This window comes from Gopherus evgoodei, chromosome 5 (genome assembly GCF_007399415.2).
Source record: "Gopherus evgoodei ecotype Sinaloan lineage chromosome 5, rGopEvg1_v1.p, whole genome shotgun sequence".
Classification (NCBI taxonomy): domain Eukaryota; kingdom Metazoa; phylum Chordata; order Testudines; family Testudinidae; genus Gopherus; species Gopherus evgoodei.
This window is the reverse complement of record NC_044326.1, coordinates 142,795,336-142,818,669: the sequence shown is the minus strand read 5'-3', so window position 1 is coordinate 142,818,669 and position 23,334 is coordinate 142,795,336. Positions and strand designations below refer to the sequence as shown.

Here is a 23,334-nt window from a genome sequence, read left to right as displayed (position 1 = left end):
TAAAACTGGGACTTTTCAGCTTAGAAAGGAGATGACTAAGGGAGGATATGACAGAGGTCTATAAAATGATGACTGGTGTGGAGAAAGTAAATAAGTGTTATTTAGTCCTTCTCAAGAACTAGGGGTCACCAAACTAAGTTAGTAGGCAGAAGATTTAAAAGAAACCAAAGGAAGTATTTTTTCACACAATGCACAGTCAACCTGTGGAACTCTTTGCCAGAGGATGTTGTGAATGCCAAGACTATACCAGGGTTCAAAAAAACTAGATATGTTCATGGAGAATAGGTCCATCAATGGCTATTAGCCAGGATGGGCAGGGATGGTGTCCTTAGCCTCTGTTTGCCAAAAGCTGGGAATGGGCAATGGGATGGATCACTTGATGATTAACTGTTCAGTTCATTCGCTCTGGGGCACCTGGCATTGGCCACTGTCAGAAGGCAGGCTACTGGGCTAGATGGACCTTTGGTCTGATCCAGTATGGCTGTTCTTCTGTTCTAAGGCCAGAAGATACCATTATGATCAGTCAATCTGACCTTCTGCATAGCTCACAGGCCAAAGAATTTTACCCAGTGATTTCTGTATTAAGTCCATAACCTCTGTTGTGAGCTATCATCACCTCTTGCTCAGTTTAGGGCAAAGGGCAGGGAAACAAAGCAGTACTGGTGTCACCGAATTTGGTTCACGTTCTGCTCCAGAAGTCTATCTGGCAGAAAAATCAGTGTTGGTCTGTTCTTTAAGTCAGTAAAGACCAATATTTTGGGTCAGATCTGCTCCTGGAGCTAGGGGTTCAGCGCTATACAGACGGAATGGTGAGGTTGGAAACTGGACAGAGACTGAGGTTTGAAATGAACACATCCTCCCCAACAAGCAGCATTAGAGAGAGTTTGAACTCCCTTCCTTTCCCCAGCCAATCAACTAACAGGAGTGGCCCAAGGAATGGTTGCAGGCAGTCACTTAACCAGGGGGAGAGTGCTAGCTGCCTGAGCTGAGTCCAGGAGGTGGGAGATGAAGCAGCAGCCTAGAACAGGAGATGTGTGCAAAGCAGAGGAAAAGAGGTCTTTGGAGAAAGAGAGTGGGAAGGCTGGGACAGGATTTTGACATTAACAATACCAGAGTGCAATACAACTTAAAACTAACTCTACCAGACCATTGGGATGTTCTGGAATATCAGCTGAGCAGTCTGGTCAGAAAAATGAAACTCAGACATGTGACTACGATAAAATGTTCTGCTTTATATAACTGTTTCAGTGGACAAATGGAAAGGCTGCTGCTACAAAACCTTTGTACAGTATCTGCTGTTACAAAACCTTTGGTATTTACAGTATTTTCTAAATATACTTATTAAGGAGGTACATTCTTTAAATTAAAGAGACAATGGCAAGATGAACATAATGAACAAATTGTTTTCCTTATCTGTAAATAACCAAAATAATTTTTAAAATTTGATTTATTTTTCATCTTTGATATTGTCTGTTTACTTTTGGCATTTGACTTAGTTTAGGGCTTGTCAACTTGCCCTGAAATAACTTTAATTGTCTTTAAAACCAATATAGTTAAACTAACACAAGAGGGGTGTCTGGACAGCTTTATCTGGTGTAAGGATGGCTAATTTCAGTTTAGCTTAAACAGGTTCCTAGTTGAATTAAACTAAACCAAAATAAGCCACTCTTAAACTAAAGTAAGAGCCGTTTGCACCACTAACTAAACAGGTTTAAATTCACACTATAAGTTATACTGTTGAAACTATCTTCTATAGGCAAAGAAACCCTTAGACAGTGGTTTCTACCTTCTCAGTTTCACTTCCTGGTTTTCACACACTAACAAAAGGCTGCAAGCCAAGATTTTCAAAGGGGATTAGTGATTTTGGGTGCCCAACTCAAGACACCTTAAAAGGGCCCGATTTCCAGAAAGTGACTAATGGCCACCCACTGAAAAACAGCCCTTCTCGAAAGGTGTCAAGCTGGACACTCAGAAATTGGGGAATCTAAAACTGCTAGCCACTTCTGATCAATCTTAACCTTCCCAACACCGTGGAGGAATGTTTCCATATTTTTAAGTGCAGAAATCATGTTATTAGGATTTTGTAAAACATAAAAACAAACAATTTCAGGCTTAGCTCCTCAGCTGGTATAAATCAGTGTCATGTAATTGAAGTTAATTGAAAAAGGTTGATTTATACCAGCTGAGGATCTGGCTCAGTGTTTCTAAACTGCATCTCCCATTAAATCTGTCTTATTGAAACTTCCCCCACCCTACAAATATTAAAAAAAAACAACACTGCTTTTCAAAGATATTTTAAACTGCAAACCCTAAATAAAATAGATGTCCATAACAAATTGACATCATTTTCATATAAATTCCATGCATTAGGAAAAATAATGCCACATATTTGATTTGAAAGTGAAACTATTGTGGCTGCAAGCTGGCAATACAATAATACAGTATCCCATTACTGCTCCCAGGAGAACAGTTGTCACTGAGTTTCTGAAACCAGCTGCTCAATCAGTTCCTTGGCATCCTTCATGCTGGAAGAGATCTCGGAGCCATCCTCTGCAACATGGGTTCCAATCAGGAACATCTTTCTCTCATCTCCCATTTCAGACAATGCCAGAGCATCATGAATGTCTGTGATGCAACAGGCACCTTTGAGATCCTGACCAACAAAGACAAAACAACTCTGTTACTTGCATCCCTTATAAACACCAATTATGCCATTCAGTCTCTGAGGCAAAGACCAGTACATTTGGATAATTGAGAGTGAATACTGTGATTTGAGGGGAAGATTTTCAAAAGTGCCTAATGGATTTCAGAGCATAAATTCCTATTGTCTCTGTGATTTGTGCTCCCAAAACCCTTTGGTCTTTTGAAAATCTGACTAGCTCCATTCTAATTTTTCTGTAGCATGAAAGCATACAATCCAAGGGCATGATCCTGTTTTATGCTGTTCCAATGTCTCTGACACCAAGGCCCATCCCCGAACTGGTAACGTGACCCAATGGATTTCTGGAAGTGCACACCCATCCGACAGATGCATGGCCCAAGTAAAACTCAAGTTGTTAGAAAATCTGAGGCAAAGCAGAAGAAACAAACAGGGTTTTAGTAAGATAAGAGTATCTTGTTTAAGAAAAAAACAGGCATTTTCTTTGTCATATTGATATAATATGGGTGTGATTCAATTCAGGGCGCAGAGTAGCCAAGGAATACAAAGTTATCTTCTGTATTTTAGTGCATTAAGTAGGAGAAAATGTGTCTACCTGAGAGAAAGCATATTGCAGTTTCCATGTTCCTTCAGCTATGCACCCATTCATGAAACACAAAGTGCCTAATATAAAAAATCATTTGGGATCCACTAGAGGCACTCTAGCAGGTAACGTGAAACATATAGATAAATGCCCTCCTGCCCCTAAATTAAATAATATTTTCCCATGACACTGTACAGACACATTGCTGAGCCTTCAGATCCAAACTGTCAACCAGGGTTAGCCAGTTCTCCATTTTTGCACCTGCAAATTGCACACACAATTTCACATGTGAAATTATTTACACGCCCACTTAGGTCATATGGATATGTAAGCACCTGACCTAAACTGTGAGTGCAAAACCAATCCTGAGATTGTTTTCATCTGCAATTGGGAAGCACAAAATTGAAGACCAGCTTCTGAAATACCTGGCCTTTAAAGATTCAAATGTGTTTGGAGAGGGTTAAGTTTCCCTTTTACCTGTTTATTGGCTAGGATTACCACGGGCAGAGTGGAGTCATTTTGGATCAACTGATGAAGAAGCTGTTTAGCCAAAGGGAAGCGCTCATGATCTGCTGAATCCACAACGTATATCAGCACCAGAACCCTAGGAAGGTACATCTTCCAATAGGAACGCAAAGATTCGCTGCCCCCAACTGAAAGAGAACAGTATGGCAGAGCACTCTGTTAGTAACCCAAGCAATGCAGCTACAAGATATGCAATGTGAACACAAGATATTCAGATTAGAGAATATTTGATTTTACGTACTTTTGTTATCACTTAACAGTTCCTAAATATAAAGGCACCTAATCAAAATATCATCCTCTTATTTTTCAAACGTTAAGCTGTCCTCAGTCTCTCTCTCTCTCTCCCCCTCTCTCTCTGTTTGTTGGGGAAAAGGGAGTAAGGGAAGCTAGACAGAATAGCAGATTCTCTCCCTGAAAACATTCCTACAAAAGACTATGTCCAGGTGCTTGCTCTTTATTAAGGCCTAACATTTTCAAACATTTCCTCTAGTTCTGGGGGTCTCTCGGTTTGGCTATCTGACTTGAGATACCCCGGATCTGTTTTTTTCAGAAATGCTGAGCTCTCCCTACTACAGTCAAGATGCACAGCCATAGGTGCTTAAGAAGAAAATCCCAGTGAACTCACAGAACTATTCCTGTATTGCTTCGGATACATTCTACTGACCCTAATATCTTCTGGATCTTGAGTTAAGCTGTCTCCAGTATAAGGGCTGCAACGCTATACCTCCCAACTACTCAGCTGAGTTACCCACCAGCAACATAACTGAGCTCAGCCTGCTCCAGTCTGCAAAGAGGACTTTTGCATTGCCTGTGGATTTCAGTAGGAGCAGTCCCCCAGTACAAGGGGTCTGTCACAGGTGTGACCATGCACTGCTACTCTGCGCAGCTTGCCTGAGCCACTCTTTTAAGAGACCAGAGGATCAGAATGTACAAGCTTCCTCTTAGGCAAACTTCAAAGTCAGTGCAAGGCTCAAGTGGAGTCTGATCTAGTCTGATCTCCTGTTTAACACAAGCCATAGAATTTCAGCTAATTACTAACAGAGTGCTGAAAAACAGAACACCTCTGTGGACTATTACAACTACAAATATGTTGCATTTATAGCATGCTTTGCAAACATGGGGGCCAAATATTTCACAAATGGTCACTGAGTTGTGCCCCTGTCCTTTCAACATAAGACATCTGGGGCTTGATTTTCAGAGGTGCAAAACTCTAACTGATTAGAATGTAGGCTGTGGGTGCTCTGCACCTCTGGAAATCAGGCCCCTTGGTGCGTCATGGTGGCTACCTAAAGTGAGCATGCACATTTGCAAACGTAGGCCTGACCGATCCTCACAATCACACTCAGAGGTAATACACAGATAGGGAGACTGACGCACAGAGGGGAAGAGGGTTTTTCAGAGCCATAAAGGGGAAAGAGTCAGTGTCAGAGCCAGCAATAGTTGTTTATTTAAAAAAAAAAAAGAAAAAGAAAAAGGAGATACTCCTATCTCCTGGAACCAGAAAGGACCTTTTACTAGCAGGACCAAGTACTGATTTTTTGCCCCAGATCCCTAGGTGGCCCCCTCAAGAATTGGGCTCACAACCGTGGGTTTAGCAGGCTAATGCTCAAACCACTGAGCTATCCCTCCTCCCTGTCCTGTGTTCACACCCAACCTTTTCCACTCTGCTTGACACTTCCCAGCCCCAGGTGCCTGTTGCAGCACCAGCGCTTCTTAGCTCAGAGAAGCTGTTCTCCTGGGGGAGCCCAGCTGAATGGCAAGAGGCACTGCTTCAGGGATAATCTACACTACCACACTATATCAGCACAACTGCACCGCTGTAGAACGCCTGAAGATGTGCTATGCTGACAGGAGAGCGCTTTCATGTCGGCATAATTATTCCACCACAACGGTGTGGACACCGCTTTAAGTCAACGTAACTTGCATCACTCTGGGTGGCTTTTTCACACCCCTGAGCGACACAAATTACATCAACTTAAGTGGTAGTGTAGACAAGTCCTAGGTCTGGACACATGGCTTCCAAAGTCCCTCCTGTATCTGCTCCGCAGGGTAGTGACAGAGCTAGGAATAAGATCTGGGTTCTCCCGCATGGCAGGGCACAGCAGTATATGCACTGAGGAAGCACACTCCTGCACCTACTGTGCATCCAGATTCCCATAGACTTCAACTGGGATACAGGGTTAGGCTATTATACATACTGTATTACTACACAGGTAAGCCTGGACTATATGGCTAAACACACAGTCACCCAACCGGCTTCTAACTGCATGTGTGTGGAGCATGTGGATTGTGGGATGCCCCTTGCACCTCGGCAGTGGTTTTCCTGCATTGTACTTGTATATCTGAACTCACAGGGAATTCACACAATTGTGGAACAAGGCTTGGTCCCCCTTACACACGAGATCAGCCATCTTGGGTACTACTGTGGAGTAACTGTGGCCTGGAATTTTTAGATGTCTTCACCAGACCTTTGTACCTCAAATTAACTGACTGTCCATTAACTCAAGATACTTTAACACACTGAATGTTTGTAGTTTGGCAGAGCAATTTTCCTGGGACAAATGACAATCGTTTGTAGCCTAGAACAAACGAGCCTTTCAAAAGAGGTGCCTTCACTAGGACAAAAGGTGTGTTCTTAACTCAAGTGAGCTCAGGCCTGGGCTACACTTACAGGTTCTGCCAGTTTAACGCACCTTCTGCTGTGGGCACAGCTATATCGGTGTAAAAGTGCTTCTACTGGTATAGCTTATGCCAGTTCAGAGCAGTGGCATGGCTAGGAGTGGAAATTTGGGCGGGCCCTGACTGTTGGGTGGACGGGCAATGACAGATGGTGGTAGCTCAGCTTTTTCCCCATGCCACAACTATGCCCCTGGTTCAGAGAACGAACACAAATGCTACTCCAGCATAAACTGGAGCCTGGGTTCTTGCCCAGGCTCCAGACCCAACTCAGCTGCTTTTCTCTGTGGCTGGTAGGGATTTGGGCTAACACCCACGTAAGAGCCCAGGTTAACTGTGCAGTGAAGACAGACCAAAAGTTAGCTTATTCAAGTTAAGAACACACCAATTCTCCTACTGAAGACCAGGCCAAGATGTTCACAATCTTGAGTTAACTGGCAATTAATTAACTCAAGGTAGAAAAACCTCCAGTGCAGACCAGGCCTGTGATGTCAGCATACAACTGACTTCAAATCCTTTGCATAATGCTTCATATTGGTCAAAGGGGTGTGGAATTCTTCACCAGCTGGCTGCTTGTTTGGGGGGAGGAAGGCTTAAATACAGGGCCCTGTCTATTTACTGGGCACCAAGCTGGATCTGAAATCTGCAGCAAGGGCCAGGGTCCAGTGCAGACTAGAAATTTTGGAGCAGCTTCAGGTACATTCGATAAAGGAGGATTCCTTGAATTAAACACAAACACCAGCCATGATGATATCTTTGATTTATACTGATTTGAAAGGCAGTCTGTTTTATGCAGCTTCTAGATTTTCAGCAAGCCCTGGAATTTTCTTCTGAAAACACAGACCTGGCCAGAGAAGTTGTGGAGGGAGGCTGGAAGGTTTGGGAACTGCAGAAATACAGCTCGGATTGGGGCACCCAGGAAGCAGTGGAGACTTTTTGCCCCAAGGAGGAGACTTCCTTGTTTTAAGGAGGGGACAGAGATCCTTTGCTCCCCAGCCCAGAAATCACACAACCCCCAAATTCCTCCCTGGAGTTCCACCAGACTAGAGTGGCAAACCAGGCCCTTGATCTTAATAGGTTTATTTCCACTAGGAGAACCATTGCACATGCTCCAAGGTTTTTGCAGCTAGAAGCTCTTTTTAGTTCCCAGCAGCCTCTTCTGAGAACAGAGACCTCAGAAGGAGAGTCTCCCTAGCCATTTTCAGAGCTCCAAAGGGAAAGCTTAAAAGATTTATTCTAATTGTGCCACTAAAAATGACAGGTTTCAGAGTAGCAGCTGTGTTAGTCTGTAACTGCAAAAAGAACAGGAGTACTTGTGGCACCTTAGAGACTAACAAATGTATTTGAGCATAAGCTTTCGTGGGCTGCAGCCTACTTCATCAGATGCATAAAATGGAACATAAGGTAAGAAGATATATATACATACAGAGAACATGAAAAGGTGGAAGTACCCATACCAACTGTAAGAGGCTAATTAATTAAGAGAAGCTATTGTCAGCAGGGGAGAAAAACTTTAGAAGTGATAATCAAGATGGCCCATTTCGGACAGTTGACAGGAAGGTGTGAGGATACTTTAACATGAAGGAAAAAAATTCTATTAGTGTAATCACAGAGCCATTCCCAGTCTCTGTTCAAACTGAAATTAAGGATATTGTCATAAACAGATGGTTAAGGGTAAAGAAGTTCACCTAGCCTAGCTGACACCTGACCAGAGGAATCAATGGGGGAACAAGATGTTTCAAAAGGTAGGAGGGATCTAAGCTGGTAGTTAAGCTGGTAGTTAAGCTTAGAGGTGTTCATGCAGGTCCCCACATCTGTACCTAAAGTTCAGAGTGGGGGTGAGACCTATGACAGGTATCTAGTTTGCATATTAATTCAAGTTCAGCAGCTTCTCGCTGAAGTCTGTTTTTGAAGCTTTTCTGTTGCAAAATTGTCACCTTAACATTTGTCACTGAGTGATTAGAGAGGTTGAAGTGTTCTCCTACTGGTTTTTGAATGTTATGTTTCCTGATATCAGATTTGTGTCCGTTTATTCTTTTGCACAAAAAATGATGCGTCTTATACAGGATATGTTATCAGTTATGAAGCTGTTATCTGAGAGTCCGATAATGTACTTCTGGACCGAGAGGATGCAGACGTATTATTATGCATGGGAAAGCAAAATTATTACAAGGGAAGTTCCATTTTTTCCAATTTATGGTACTTACCGGGTCCCAATTAGCACAGTATCTGAGCACCTCTCCCCTCCATCAGGTAAGGAAGTGCTATTGGTACAACTTTTTATAGGCTGCAAGGCCAGAAGGGTCCACTGTGATCATCTAGTCTGACCTCATGTATAACACAGGCCAGAGAACTTTCCCCAGATAATTCCCATTTTACAGATGGGGAGCCTAAGTGTTACACACACACAGCCTAAGTGGTCTGCCCAAAGTCACACAGAGTCTGTATCAGAGCAAGGAATTTACCCAGATCACTGAAGTCCTAGGCTTGCCCTAGCCACTGGGCCATCCTTCCTCTCTCTAAATCTCTTCTTCCTCATGAATGCTAAGGATTGCTGCATCCTTTAAATCCTACTCTACCACCAGGAGTCAGGTGCTCCCAGTCTGGAACTGTTACAGTGGCCTCTCCCACAGACACATCATTAATTGCTATGGAGATAGTGACACAGTGGCACACAGATTTTAAAAGTATTTAAGCTCCTAGTGGTATTTTTGAAAGTACTTAAATGCCTAAAAAGCCAGCTGGATAACGAGATTTTTAAAAAATAGCAATTTTTTTATTGAAAGTAATTTTTAAAAAAGAAACAAAGTATATCTGTTCAAACAAATCTCATATAATGACAATTTCGGTTAAGGCCTAAACTTTACTATACACTATTTAAATTATTTTCATTACATAAAAAAAAAATATTCAAGCAATACCTGTTTGCTGCCAAGTTTTAAAGAAAGTCAGACCACTGAACCGGTGTAAGTCTCTGGCTAAGCAGAGTTTGCTGAAGTGCTAAACAGCAGTAGTGCGAGACAGCAGTAGCCTCTTCTGCAGGTGCAGAGAGAATATTTTCTTTATTTCAGTTTATTCAGTTAGTTCAGTTAAATGACTAGCTCATTCAAAGTTAAAAAAAACAACTAGGAGCTGAAAAAAGGAGGAAAGTTTGTTTACCTATCTATGAATAAAACTGACGCATGAGAGGTTGAGATCTGCTAGTTCTAAAATCTTGAAGGACATGGTGACCAGAATCAATCAGTTCAATGCACTAGCTACAGATCATTCTTTCTTTGTTTATTAAATCAGTTTTAGAAACAAAACATGTTTTGATCAACTTAATTTTTTCCTCTCATGAATCTAGCAAGGTAGTTTTATTTAGCTAACAGAAAATTTTAAAATGCTGATTTTTTGTATTTAATTAAATTCCACTTTCCATCCAAATGCAGACTGACATAGACCACAAGTAAACAAATAATTATAATCTAGTAAAGGAGAAATGTGTCCATACTTTCTAACATAATAAAAAGAAGTAAAAATTAAGAATCTGAGTAAATGTAAGCAAAGCTATATAATTGCTTAAATAACTATGTATAGCTATGGTATATTCTCCTGGTTAGCAAAAAAGTAGTACCAAAATATACTTCAGCCTTTCTTTAGGAATATAACTAAAAAGTACAAATACAAAACAAAATTAAAATTGATTATTTAAATCAAAGCTTCCTGCTTGCTGATTTAAATCACTGATTTAAAAATCAACCGACCTTGCACAGACACTTTTGAAAATCGCACTAGGCAACTGAGTACCTTTAAAAATCTAGGCCTATATTTTCTAAATACTGGATTTCTGTTTGCTTGGTTCCTTTTAGTTCTCATAAAAGATGCTGGCCTGACAGACTAGGAAATTTCTATTTATCCACCAACGAGGTAAACAGGTAATATCATAACCTATACACTGCCTTGCCAACACGCCCCACCCGTTCTAGAGAACAGAACCCTGTCTCTATGTACATTCAGTTATTATTATAGGTGGAGCATGAGCAAAGTTACGTAAGGGTTTCCATTCTGTTGCTTACAATTTGTTAATCTTTTCTGTTCTGGCTGAATATAGGCAGGGTTGTTCTTCATCTGGGAGTGACACTGTTCTGCTTAAATTTTAGTCAAAACAGATCAGTAGTTTCCAGAATAAAGAACACGGAAAAAAATACATCTTTTCAATTATCAAGAAAAGAAAGCGTAAACTTTCTCTAACAGCTCTAGCACATCCACTGTCCATAGTAAGAACTAGACATTTGGGGTAGAGATAATCCTGTGGTTACAGCTGGGCCTGCCTTTTGGTGATTATGATCTGTTAAAGTTATAAGTACTTTTAAAATGTGCTTGGAACATGTGTGCTGGATTTGGTAATGCGGTTTTAACATTTGCCAACATTCTCCTGGTTCAGCATGTGTGCATAACATAGAAAATACCACAGACCACATAAGTAAATAGATTAGATAGAGAGGTACAGATCTGACTGACAGAAACTGAACGAAGACATCTCATTTCACAGAGGTCACTAAAGAGCCACCACCAGTTAGCAACAAACTTCAGTTACTACCAGCCGGGCCTGGACAGGAAAGGGCACCTCTGAAATGAAGGGTTCTGTCAAGTATTGCAAGTCACCTGAACCAAGCAGTTCCACTCTACAGAACTGCTTCGGATATTAATATAATGCATGCTTTGGGCTCAGCCAGAGCATCCTCCACTTCCTTCCAAGTCAATGGAAGGTGCATGTGCTAAATACCTCTCAGTGGATGCTTTGAGGATCAGAGCCCTATTAAGAAACAGTTTCAGTTGGATATTATAAATAACCTGAATGTACTATAGCCAGAAACAAAGTTGCTTGACTAGTTTCATACACTGAACTATTGTACATTTTTCCCAGTGAAAATTAAGTTTTTAAAACCTCCAAAGTGGTCACAGCAGTTTTTTGTTTGTAGACTCAGACTAGATGATCAGATTGGTCCCTTCTGACCTATGAGTCTATGAGTCTATGACTCAGTCTGCATGCAGAGTCCAGAAGGAAAGGATTAGCCAGAGTTCAAAGGAGCTCCATCACAACGGTAATTAAGAATTAGAACAGTTAGAGTTCCTATGGTTTTTAAACTTTACAAACATCAGAGATTCCTTATTCTGCCTAGCCTTAGAGTGATTGCCTAGCCCTCGTCCCAACACTGTATTTACCTAGACACGTTCTCTAGTGAAAAACACTAATTCACAGCTGTAAAACAAACTTTCTTCAACAGTGTCATTGTCTGGAGTCACATTAGCATTCTCTCACACTCAGCCAAAGTCATCCCTAATGTAACTTCACTGGAGCTATGCCAGAAATGAATTTGGCTCCATATTTCCATTTAGTGTATGTGCACACATACATGCACTTTGATGCCAACGTATTTTCTTAAGCAAGGAACAATGTAGAAAGATGTAATCCGTTAATAAGCACTGTAGCTGTAGCGTCTTCACAGTGTCCCGGAGGACAGTCTGATAGCACATCTCTGAAATTGAAAGGATTAAAAATGGAGGGTTTATAGAGGGATGGTTAGAAAAAGGGGAGGTTGTGGTTATGAAAAAGAAAATACACCAACTATGTACCCAGCAAGATAGAAAGAGGACAGACAGATACTTGGTTACCTTTTATGTTATACTCGGAAAAACTACTGCAAAAAACCCAGCACCCCTGTCCATTTTTTTGAATAGTACCATTTGATAGACATGCCTGGTCTGTTAAATAGATGTCTAGAGATTTCACTCAGTTTAATAAAATCACTAGAAACGACATGTTGTAGGTGTTGTAATGACGCTCACTCACCCTGTTAAACAGAAAGATCTGATGACTATATTCCTGTATAACGTCTCTTTAGACAAAAAACTTGCTGCCGTAATGATTTTCTTTCTGATACTTATGCGGCAAGGATCTGTAAACTTGTTAAAACTTCCTAAATAAATCATTAGAAAAACGAAGGGTCTAAGAGTTCTTCCTAAAGCAAAGTTCTCATTAAATATAATGAGAGTTTTCCTTATGTTACTTATTAAAATGCACACACTTACTTTCTAAGAATTCCATCTTGGCTTCTTCGGTGTTGATGCAGATCGCGTTGATACCCTCTGTGGGAGCTGTACTTCGCTTCACATGACTTGTGGCCAGTGAGTGGAGAACACTGGTTTTCCCCGCTCCATCCAGGCCCAGTACTAATATCTGTTTGCTTTGGGGTTTTCCCTGTGAAATAAGAAGGAGCATGTTCACTAGCGCAGCAGGAAGAGGGTGAGTAGGCTGTTCAGCGTACATGTCTGCAGAGAATCACCCTATGAAGCACTAAACGTTTTGTAGGGCTAGCATACAAGGAACCAAGAGAACTAATCTGTCTGTGTGCGGCTGTAAGAGAAAACCCCCAAATATTAGTCAAACACTAGCAAGATGAATGCGGTAGGGGCCTATGCCAGCACTAGGAATAGAAAGGCTCAGAAATGCAGGGCCATCCTTCGGCATATGCAGCACACATGGCTGCATAGGGCACCTGAAAATTTGGGGCACTCCCTGGGTCTTGGTGTCCATCCTCCCGCCTCTTCTTATCCCTCTTCTGACCCTTCCTGCAGGCTCCCACAGCCAGTTGCTGCAGCCTGGTGAGTCTTCCTCTGGAGAGGATCTAGTAACTTAAACGTGAAAAAGCCTCCAGCCTGCCAGACCTATTAGCACAACACTGAAACTGTTAAAGAGCCATTCAAGTAGTAATGAAGCCATTTAACAGGCATTTGCCAATCCCCAGTATATACTGTCAGTTTCTGAATTTACTGACAAAACCAGTTGTGCATCACTGTCATATTTACTCAGAACAGGTCAGTCTACAGGACCGTAGTTTAAAATTTGCTTTAAAAATATGTCATTAGTGTGCTGCTGAAGATTTTAAAATCACATCTCTAAAAAATCCTTGCAGAGATTTGTAGATGCACAATCTGAGTATTCATCTTTAGCATTAAATGCTTGGATCTTCAGACATAGCTTTTTTTAAATAAATCCTTCAAAAGACCCTCCTGATCTAAAATACACATTTTAATTGTAATTACTATAGTAGAAAAAACTTGCTTCCAAAGTCTCCCTCTCCTTCCTGTCCACCCCTTTCTCCCCTCACCCCCTGTTGAAGAGAGCCCTAAAAGAGATAACACCCCTATCCTGCCAGATAGCTGGACAAACAAGTTTCCCTTTCTTTACTTCTATCTGATGAACTAGTTTTAAGAGAACCCACTAGCAAAATCAGCACCTTAGTAAGAGATAAAATCCTTTGTTATGCCTAAAATCTTTGAAAACAATTTTTCTAAAGTTGGTGAAATTTCATAAACACGTCTGTTGTTATGGAGATTACACAGTAAATTAGTGCTCCCTTTTCCTAAAAGCAGTGAACATTGTTATGAACACACTAAACCTCTGTGACTGATTAATTTAAAATGTCTTTTTTTCAGTGAGTTAAATATGTAGTAATCTGGAATGAGTACTTTATGAAGATTTAAGAGTACATTTAAAATATAAAATCAGTTCTAGAAATACTGATTAAGAAAATGTAAAACAGAGAAGAGCTGCATCATGTATTCCATAATATTTAATGTTGTATTCAGCAGGACAGCTGACTTGCCCTTACTACAAAGTCTTTGCAAATAAATCTCTGACAAACTTCAGGGTACATCAAAAAACCCATTACTGACATATTTTATTCCCAAGTGTAGTGCTTTTAATTAGGTATCTTCTGCATGTCCAGTCTTCAGCTTCTGGCATGCTGTGGAAAACATGCTCCATTTTCTTTAGAAAGAAATTGCAGAAGAATTTTTTTTCAAATGTCATTTGCTTCAGTTGAGTTCAAGGATTTGGCTGGAAGGGGGTGATCAGGGAGGGGGAGGGAAGAGAAGAGGGCGACCGTGGGGAGAGGGTGGGGCCTGGGTAGAGTGGGGCAGTGCCTGGGGCAGAGCAGGGGTGGAGTATGCACGGGGCCACAGGCAGAAGAGGTGAGCTGGGGAGCTAGCTTCCCCAAGTGGCTGCTTCACCCACTGCCCATGACAGCAGGTAAGAGTGGGTTGGCTCCTGCACACTCAGGACACCCTGCAGTCTCCTTAGGCAGGGGCCATATTTACAGAGCCGAATGCGCCAGCACCGCACATTCTCCATGAGGGAGAGGGTACGGGGGTCTCTACGGGGAACTGTGACTCTCCGCTGCCGTGAGGCAGGCTGGGCGGCTCGGTATCCTTTGCTGCCTTGTCTCTCCCCGCCCCCTAGGCTGAGAGCCTGGGCTGCCGTCAGCCATAGGGTACAAGTTTAACAATACTGCATAGGGCCCCATAAATCCTAAATCGGCCCTGCAGAAATGTATCAAATTAGACCTGATCCTGCAAATAGCTACACATACGTTTTCTTTATACACTGAGTAACTCCACTGCCTTCAGTGGGACTACTCAAAGTGTGTGAAGTTAGCTTGTTGCAAGGACCTTATAGAGACATCATCAGTTTGTTTGGAACTCTTTTCATTTTCCAACATCCCAGTCATTCTGTAAAAGAGACCGCTCCCTGCCTGCACGGTGAGTCAGACACATTGGTGCTCCTACAGGTTTCTCAGCCCGCATTAACAGAATACTGCCATGGCTTTCGAAACAAAACACCTTAGTCTCCTTTGTTTAAAGGCACCCTTTTAGGAGCTTGAAAATAAGTGTTTCTCTACCAATATCAATGTATTCTCCTTGGCAAATGCCTGTGTCTTCCGAGCTTTGAATGTATCTGGATTAATATATTCACATCTGTTTAAGTAGGGATGGCTCCGTGGTTTGAGCATTTACCTGCAAAACCCAAGGTTGTGAGTTCAGCCCTTGAGGGGGCCACTTTAGGGATCTAGGCAAATATCTGTCTGGGGATTGGCCCTGCTTTGAGCAAGGGATTGGGTTAGATTAGATGACCTCCTGAGGTCCCTTCTGTATCTGGTATTCTATGACCTTCAATGCACATTTAATATCATCAAGCCAAGCCTTTGTTTGTAGACTAGCATTATCAGTTAGCACAGCTACTTGAATATTGTTTGTTGCTGCAGAAAGAACAAAGGTACATTATGTTCTTGTAGGATCTGATAATCTGACTTGGCACTTAGTTTTTACCAGCTGTTCAGAACTGGACAGGGCTTTAGCTAGATACTTCCCCCTCCCCATTTTTTTTTTTAAAAAAGGACATCAGCATTTCTCTTCCACTGCAATGCAAGTGACAGCCTCACAAACTGTGTACATGCTGTGAGCCCCTGGTGTGTGTTATCCCAAGGGGGTCACCACCACTGATGGGATGAGGTGGAGGGACATATGATTCTGATCCTTATGCTAGATGGCAAGGATGGCACACACAGGCATGGACAAGAGCCCTATGCACTGCTTAGGGCTATTGCTACAGGGTTATTTTTAGAAGGGGAGGCCAGACCCATTCCCCCTTCTGCTCTCCCGCTGGTGTATTTGCTCAGCTGGTCCTCAGACTAGGATCCCCAAATAAATCGATGCCTCCCCCAGCAGCTCCCATGAGGCTCGGCAAGAGCAAGGACCACTGCCCAGGATTCTGGGGGCCAGCCACACCAGGTTTCATGCAGCCCCACACGGCTCATTTCTCACTGATGAGAAAACACATGAGATCCGCCCAGCACATGGTGAGAGCAGACAGAGCCGTCCCCCCATCCCGGCATGTGGGGGAAGGTGGGCTGACAGGAGAGGGCCTTTGTCTCTGGTTGAGGGGGCTAGGACAGGATGGTGGAGGCTACCCAGGATGGTTTGATCTCCATGAGCTTCCTGGTTCCAGCCCCCAGCTGCTCCCCATGACCCCTCTCACCTCCTGTGCTGGCAGGGCACCGGGCACCCAGCCACCTCCCCCCAGCTGCGCCATGCGGCCTGTTCCCAGCTGGGGCCAGGGGATAGAGGGTTGAACTAGAGAGGCAGCTTGGTCACCCACCGTTCCTCTGCAGCACAACCCTTGCTGGCCCGGAGGAGCAGCTGCAGGAGGCTCCGTGCCACCCCACCGCCCGGGGCCTGTCGAGCAGGGATGAGGGGCCACTAGGTGCATGAGCATCACCTGGGATGAGCAATGCTGGGCAGCGCTGGATGTGGGAGTCACACCATCGCAGAGGTGTAGGCACACGGTTGTGTATTACGGCTAGCACTGCAAAGCCCAGCGTGCTGTACATCCCGCCATGCTCACTCTCTGGTGCTGCAGCAGCTGGCTAGCTTCGTTCTGAAATGACGGATCTCTACGGCATGAAGGGTTAAAGATCCCCTGGTGATTTTGGTCAAAGTGGGGGTTTGAGCCACTGTTCTTGGCCACAACAGTACCTTCCTGCACTGCTCTCAGCATGCTGCCTGCACAACAGTGGGTTGCAGACCTCCTCTGCAGAAGTGGGTCCTATTTATATAGTTTCTTAAGGGCCTTGGACTCTATCTGGGTGTAATTTGTTTTTCTGCAGATGGGCTCAATGCTAGATTGTAGCCCAATGAAATCTGTTCTGGTGTCAGCTTTCGGAGCTCTCTGTGCCACTAACACAGCTTTTAGCTCTAAAATCGTCCTTGTGTAGCAAGACTTGTCTTTACCACCTGAATTTCTGTCACTAGATCTTCCATCACTATTTAAACCAATGATCGCTAGCACTGTTTTGTTGCTAATGCAGATGTTTTGCACCCACAGTTGGCTTTTGGGTACCCATAGAACTCTCTGTATATCCCATAGCAAATAACACAGAAGAGAATAGAAAATTCGTACCAGCTATCCCAAAGCACAAGCACATAACAATGACACTTAGACCCAGATCCTCAAAGGTATTAGACACCTAACTCCCATTGCTTTATCATTTATCCGGATCTTAGCTCTTTTCATTCACACCTCTCAAAGGAAGGGACATATCCTTATCCCTGTTCTGTACAGACAAGAGAAATGAATGATTCATATGGTAACACAGTTGGTCTGGCAAAGCTGAGTCTAGAAGCCAGGTCTCCTGACTCCCGGTTCGCTGCCCTGCCCGTTTAGGGTGACCAGATATCTCAATATTATCAGGACCTCCGGATATTCGGGGCTTCATCTTATATAGGAGCCCATTACCACCACCACCCCGATTTTTACACTTGCTAGGTGGTCGGCCTATGCCCACTATACCGTGCTGCTTTCCCACCTTGTAAATAGTAGAATACTTAATAACATTGATGAAAACATTGAAAATATAGGACTGTATCAGCTCTAATGGAGACAGCCACAGCTCCTATTTATTTCAGTGGGAGCTGAGCCCACTTATCCAGTGCCAATGCGACTCGTAGCCTTCAGAGCGTTATATGCATGGGAGTAAATAACAGACCCTGACGCTACCCTGCTCTTTGATTCCACCAGCACATCAGCCTTGAGTTCATTGCTGCCAGCAGAGGCACCGATTGCCTGGATGACTGGTTACTGCAGTAAGTGCTAAACACCTGATTTATCTATTTAACTGCTACATGACACAGAAAGCCATTTTGGGAAATCTGAATTTAAAAGGATCATGGCCTAATAAGGGAGTTGGGAGCTGGAAAGATCAGCCTGGTATTTTGCTCCTGTCATATAAACAAAGGCTTGGAAGGGAGCTCAAGAGGGCATCTAGTTCTTCTCCCCACACTGAGGCAGGAGTGAGTATTCCTGGACAGGCGTTTGTCTAACCTCTTCATAACAGCGTCCAGTGCAGAGATCCCACATCCTGATTTTTACACTTGCTAGGTGGTCGGCCTATGCCGACTCCTGTTCCAGTGCTTAACCATCCTTAGAGTGAGAATGTTTTTCCTTGTGTCTAACCTAAATCTGCCTCACGACAAACTAAGCTGAGTACTTCTTGTCTTACCCTCGATGAACACACAGAACAATTCAAGCCATGTAAACTGCCTTCTAGATTCCCAGTGTGACAAGGGCCTTACAAATGCGTGTATCAGATGAGAACCTCTGCCAGCCAGTGGCATTAGCCATCCATATAATTCAGAAAAAGCATACTCGGGCCACTGAAATAAAGAACTGCACACTAATTGCATATGAATCATCCCCCAGCCAGCAGCTGAAGTCATCAGCTATCCTGGAGATTTGTTTGTATATTTTGCTGCCACAACCCACAACATACAGGAAAGTGGTAAGAGTTTGATCTCACAGCTGCTTACTACACAGCGGAGTGTTTACTACCCAGCACTATTGTCATAAACAGATAGCTAAGGGTTAATGTCTCTTTCACCTGAAGCACCTGACCAGAGGACCAATCAGGAAACCGGATTTTTTCAACTTTGGGTGGAGGGAATTTGGTGTCTGAGGTCTTTGTTTTCTGTCTGCCTGCTTTCTCTGAGCTTTGGAGAAGTAGTTCTATTTTCTAATCTTCTGTTTCTAGGTGTAAGGACAAAGAGATCAGATAGTAAGTTATATGGTTTCTTTTCTTTGGTATTTGCATGAATATAAGTGCTGGAGTGCTTTGATTTGTATTCTTTTTGAATAAGGCTGTTTATTCAATATTCTTTTAAGCAATTGACCCTGTATTCGTCATCTTAATACAGAGAGACCATTTGTATTTTTTCTTTCTTTTTTATATAAAGCTTTCTTTTAAGACCTGTTGGAGTTTTTCGTTACTTCAGGGAAATTGAGTCTGTACTCACCAGGGAATTGGTGGGAGGAAGAAATCAGGGGAGATCGGTGTGTGTTGAATTGGCTAGCCTGATTTTGCATTCCCTCTGGGGGAATAGGAAAGTCCTTTTTGTTTCCAGGACCGGGAACGGAGAGGGGGAGTCACTCTGTTTGGATTCACAGAGCTTGTGTCTGTGTATCTCTCCAGGAGCACCTGGAGGGGGGAAGGGAAAAAGGATTATTTCCCTTTGTTGTGAGACTCAAGGGATTTGGGTCTTGGGGTCCCCAGGGAAGGTTTTTCAGGGGGACCAGAGTGCCCCAAAACACTCTAATTTTTTGGGTGGTGGCAGCAAGTACCAGGTCCAAGCTGGTAACTAAGCTTGGGGGTTTTCATGCTAACCCCCATATTTTGGACACTAAGGTCCAAATCTGGGACTAAGGTTATGATATGGTGTGCAGTGGTGGGATAGACAGAATCCAGAAGCCAGTAGGAACATTATATTTTTCTTTTCTCTGCTAAGGGCTTTTTAGCAGAGAGAAACAGTTGGTTTTAAAAGGGAACCAGAGAGAATTTTTTTTTCTCTGCTCTCTCTGGCAGTTTGTGGCTTGCATGTTAAGCAAGAAGCCATTACCAGACTGTTAAGGGTCTTTTGTCACACAATAGCACTCCCATTGAGAGTCATACCAGCACTATATAAATGCAAATAAAGTGGTTTTTCAGGTTTACTTAACATTGAAGATTAGCTAAAGGCACTGTTGCTAGGCAGACTTCAGGAGGCAACAGAGAACCTGCAGTTCGGAAGATAAACACCGGAGGGCACCCCAACACAAGAAAACAGGAACCATGTCTACTAAGGCAAAAATTGAGGCCGAAGTCCAATTCAAAGAAGCTGAACATAGGCGACAACTGGAGCTAAAAGAAAAGGAAGAAAGCATCAAACTGGCAGCCTACCAAAGAGAACAGGCAGCCCAAGAGGCAGCACACAAAAGAAAACTAGAAGAAGAAGAAGAGGTGGCCTACCGAAGGAAACAAGCAGAAGAAGAGTTGGCCCACAGAAAGAAGCAAGAAGAAGAAGAGGTGGCCCACAGCCGAGACATGGAAAAACAACAAAAAGAAAATGAAGAGAAGGAAAAACAGAGAAAACATGAACTGGACTTGGCAAAAGCTGGGCTGCATGTGCCAGCCAACCCTAACAACCCGGCGCCAATTATTGCTCCACAGCACAGGAAATTTCCCACCTACAAGGCAGGTGATGACACCAAAGCCTTCTTGGAAAATTTTGAAAGAGCCTGTCTTGGGTACAGCATCCCCAAAGACCAGTACATGGTAGAATTAAGGCCACAACTCAGTGGACCTTTAGCAGAGGTGGCAGCTGAAATGCCTAAGCAGCAAATGAATGACTATAAACTTTTTCAAACCAAGGCCAGATACAGAATGGGGATAACCCCAGATCATGCCCGTCGGCGCTTCAGAACCCAAAAGTGGAAACCAGAGGTGTCATTTCCCAAACACGCCTACTACATTGCAAAAAACTATGAGGCCTGGATAACAGGAAACAACATTCAAACCTTGGAAGAACTGAACCTCCTCATACAAATGGAGCAGTTCTTGGATGGTGTTCCTGAAGACATCACACGGTACATACAAGGTGGAAAACCCAAAGATCTCGCTGAGGCGGGGGAGATTGGAGCCAAATGGATGGAACTGGCAGAAAGCAAGAAAGCTACTGTCAAGGGGAACGATTACCCCAGGGGGCACACAGACCATAAACCCTACAACCGAGGACAGCCAAAGACCCCACATACCACCCAAGTAAAGCCACAGACACCCTACCCTTCCACCTCATCAGTCTCCAGTAACTCACCTCGACCCAGTGACCCATCAGATGGAAGATGCTTTAAGTGTAATGAACTGGGACATATCAAGGCCAACTGTCCCAAAAACACCATGCGAGTGCAATTCATTACACCTCCATCACACCAAAGATCCCCAGGCCCAGATGCCTCTCAAATACCCTTGGAGCGAAGGGAAAATTTGAGAGTGGGCGAAAAGAAGGTTACTGCGTGGAGAGACACAGGGGCACAAGTGTCAGCTATCCACCAATCCTTCGTAGACCCCAAATTCATCAACCCAAAGGCCAAAGTTACAATTTACCCCTTCATGTCACAAGCTGTAGACTTGCCTACAGCTGAACTGCCTGTCCAGTACAAAGGCTGGTCAGGAATGTGGACTTTTGCCTTCTATGACAATTATCCTATCCCCATGCTACTGGGGGAAGACTTGGCCAACCAGGTGAGGCGGGCCAAGAGAGTGGGAATGGTTACCCGTAGCCAAACCAGGCAAGCTTCCAGACCCATTCCTGTTCCTGAGCCGTCCACAGAGGCCCCGTCTGTGTTACCAGAGACCCAGACAGAGGTAGTGGACCCGGATTCCATGCCTACCACTGAAACAGCCACAGCATCTCCAGTCCCAGGCCCGGAACTGGAACAGCAACCAGCACCAGCAAGTGCAACCACATCTTCAACCTCAACGCCAGGGGGGGCCAGCGAGCCAAAACTGGCAGAAGCAAAAGACAGCCATACCCAAAAGGCTCAGCCAGAGCCTGAAATACCCTCAGGTGCACCAGCGGAGAGCGGTTCACCAGCAACGGAAACAACCCCATCACCTACATCGCTTCCAGAGGGACCAAGCCCAAGTCCACAGTCTGAGGAAGAACTGGTGACCCCAGCCTCAAGGGAACAGTTCCAGGCTGAGCAGGAAGCAGATGACAGCCTTCAGAAAGCGTGGGCGGCGGCACGGAGCACCCCACCGCCTCTCAGCTCTTCTAATCGATCCCGGTTTGTTATAGACCAAGGACTTTTATACAAGGAAATTCTTTCTGGTGGACACCGGGAAGAATGGCAGCCGCAAAAACAGTTGGTGGTTCCAACTAAGTACCGGGGGAAGCTCTTAAGCTTAGCCCATGATCATCCCAGTGGCCATGCTGGGGTGAACAGAACCAAGGACCGGTTGGGGAAGTCCTTCCACTGGGAGGGGATGGGCAAGGATGTTGCCAAGTATGTCCGGTCTTGTGAGGTATGCCAAAGAGTGGGAAAGCCTCAAGACCAGGTCAAGGCCCCTCTCCAGCCACTCCCCATAATTGAGGTCCCATTTCAGCGAGTAGCTGTGGATATTCTGGGCCCTTTCCCAAAAAAGACGCCCAGAGGAAAGCAGTACGTACTGACTTTAGTGGACTTTGCTACCCGATGGCCAGAAGCAGTAGCTCTAGGCAACACCAGGGCTAACACTGTGTGCCTGGCCCTAACAGACATCTTTGCCAGGGTAGGTTGGCCCTCTGACATCCTTACAGATTCAGGGTCTAATTTCCTGGCAGGGACCATGGAAAAACTGTGGGAAACTCAGGGGGTGAATCACTTGGTTGCCACCCCGTACCACCATCAAACCAATGGCCTGGTGGAAAGGTTCAGTGGAACTTTGGGGGCCAGGATACGAAAATTCATCAACGAATTCTCCAATAATTGGGACCTAGTGTTGCAGCAGTTGCTGTTTGCCTACAGGGCTGTACCACATCCCAGTTTAGGGTTTTCACCATTTGAACTTGTGTATGGTCACGAGGTTAAGGGGCCATTACAGTTGGTGAAGCAGCAATGGGAGGGGTTTACGCCTTCTCCAGGAACTAACATTCTGGACTTTGTAAGCAACCTACAAAGCACCCTCCGACACTCTTTAGCCCTTGCTAGAGAGAACCTAAAGGATGCTCAGAAAGAGCAAAAGGCCTGGTATGACAGACATGCCAGAGAACGTTCTTTCAGGGTAGGAGACCAGGTTATGGTCTTGAAGGCGCAACAGGCCCATAAGATGGAAGCATCATGGGAAGGGCCATTCACGGTCCAAGAGCGCCTGGGAGCTGTAAACTACCTCATAGCATTTCCCAATTCCTCACTAAAGCCTAAAGTGTACCATGTTAATTCTCTCAAGCCTTTCTATTCCAGAGACTTACAGGTTTGTCAGTTTACAGTCCAGGGAGATGATGCTGAGTGGCCTGACGGTGTCTACTACGACGGGAAAAAAGACGGTGGCGTGGAAGAGGTGAACCTCTCAACCACCCTGGAACGTCTGCAGCGGCGACAAATCAAGGAGCTGTGCTCTAGCTTCGCCCCATTGTTCTCAGCCACCCCAGGATGGACTGAACGGGCATACCACTCCATTGATACAGGTAATGCTCACCCAATCAGAACCCCACCCTACCG

At 44.1% G+C, this 23,334-nt stretch overlaps 1 protein-coding gene across 2 annotated transcripts in view; it reads right to left on the bottom strand.

Annotated features, from left to right (window-relative positions):
- Positions 1 to 1,212: 1,212 nt before the first annotated feature.
- ARL9 (ADP ribosylation factor like GTPase 9) overlaps positions 1,213 to 23,334 on the bottom strand; it is a 37,764-nt gene continuing 15,642 nt past the window's right edge. Inside the window, exons 2-4 of one of the 2 annotated variants that reach the window (XM_030565565.1) lie at positions 12,519 to 12,687; positions 3,720 to 3,895; positions 1,213 to 2,653 (exon numbers count right to left, since the gene is read on the bottom strand). In XM_030565565.1, coding sequence (XP_030421425.1) covers positions 2,474 to 2,653; positions 3,720 to 3,895; positions 12,519 to 12,534 — 372 coding nt within the window. In that variant the 5' untranslated portion in view covers positions 12,535 to 12,687 and the 3' untranslated portion in view covers positions 1,213 to 2,473. Of the gene's footprint in view, positions 2,654 to 3,719; positions 3,896 to 12,518; positions 12,709 to 23,334 lie in introns of those variants that run through there. The other variant, XM_030565564.1, reaches the window with a different exon arrangement.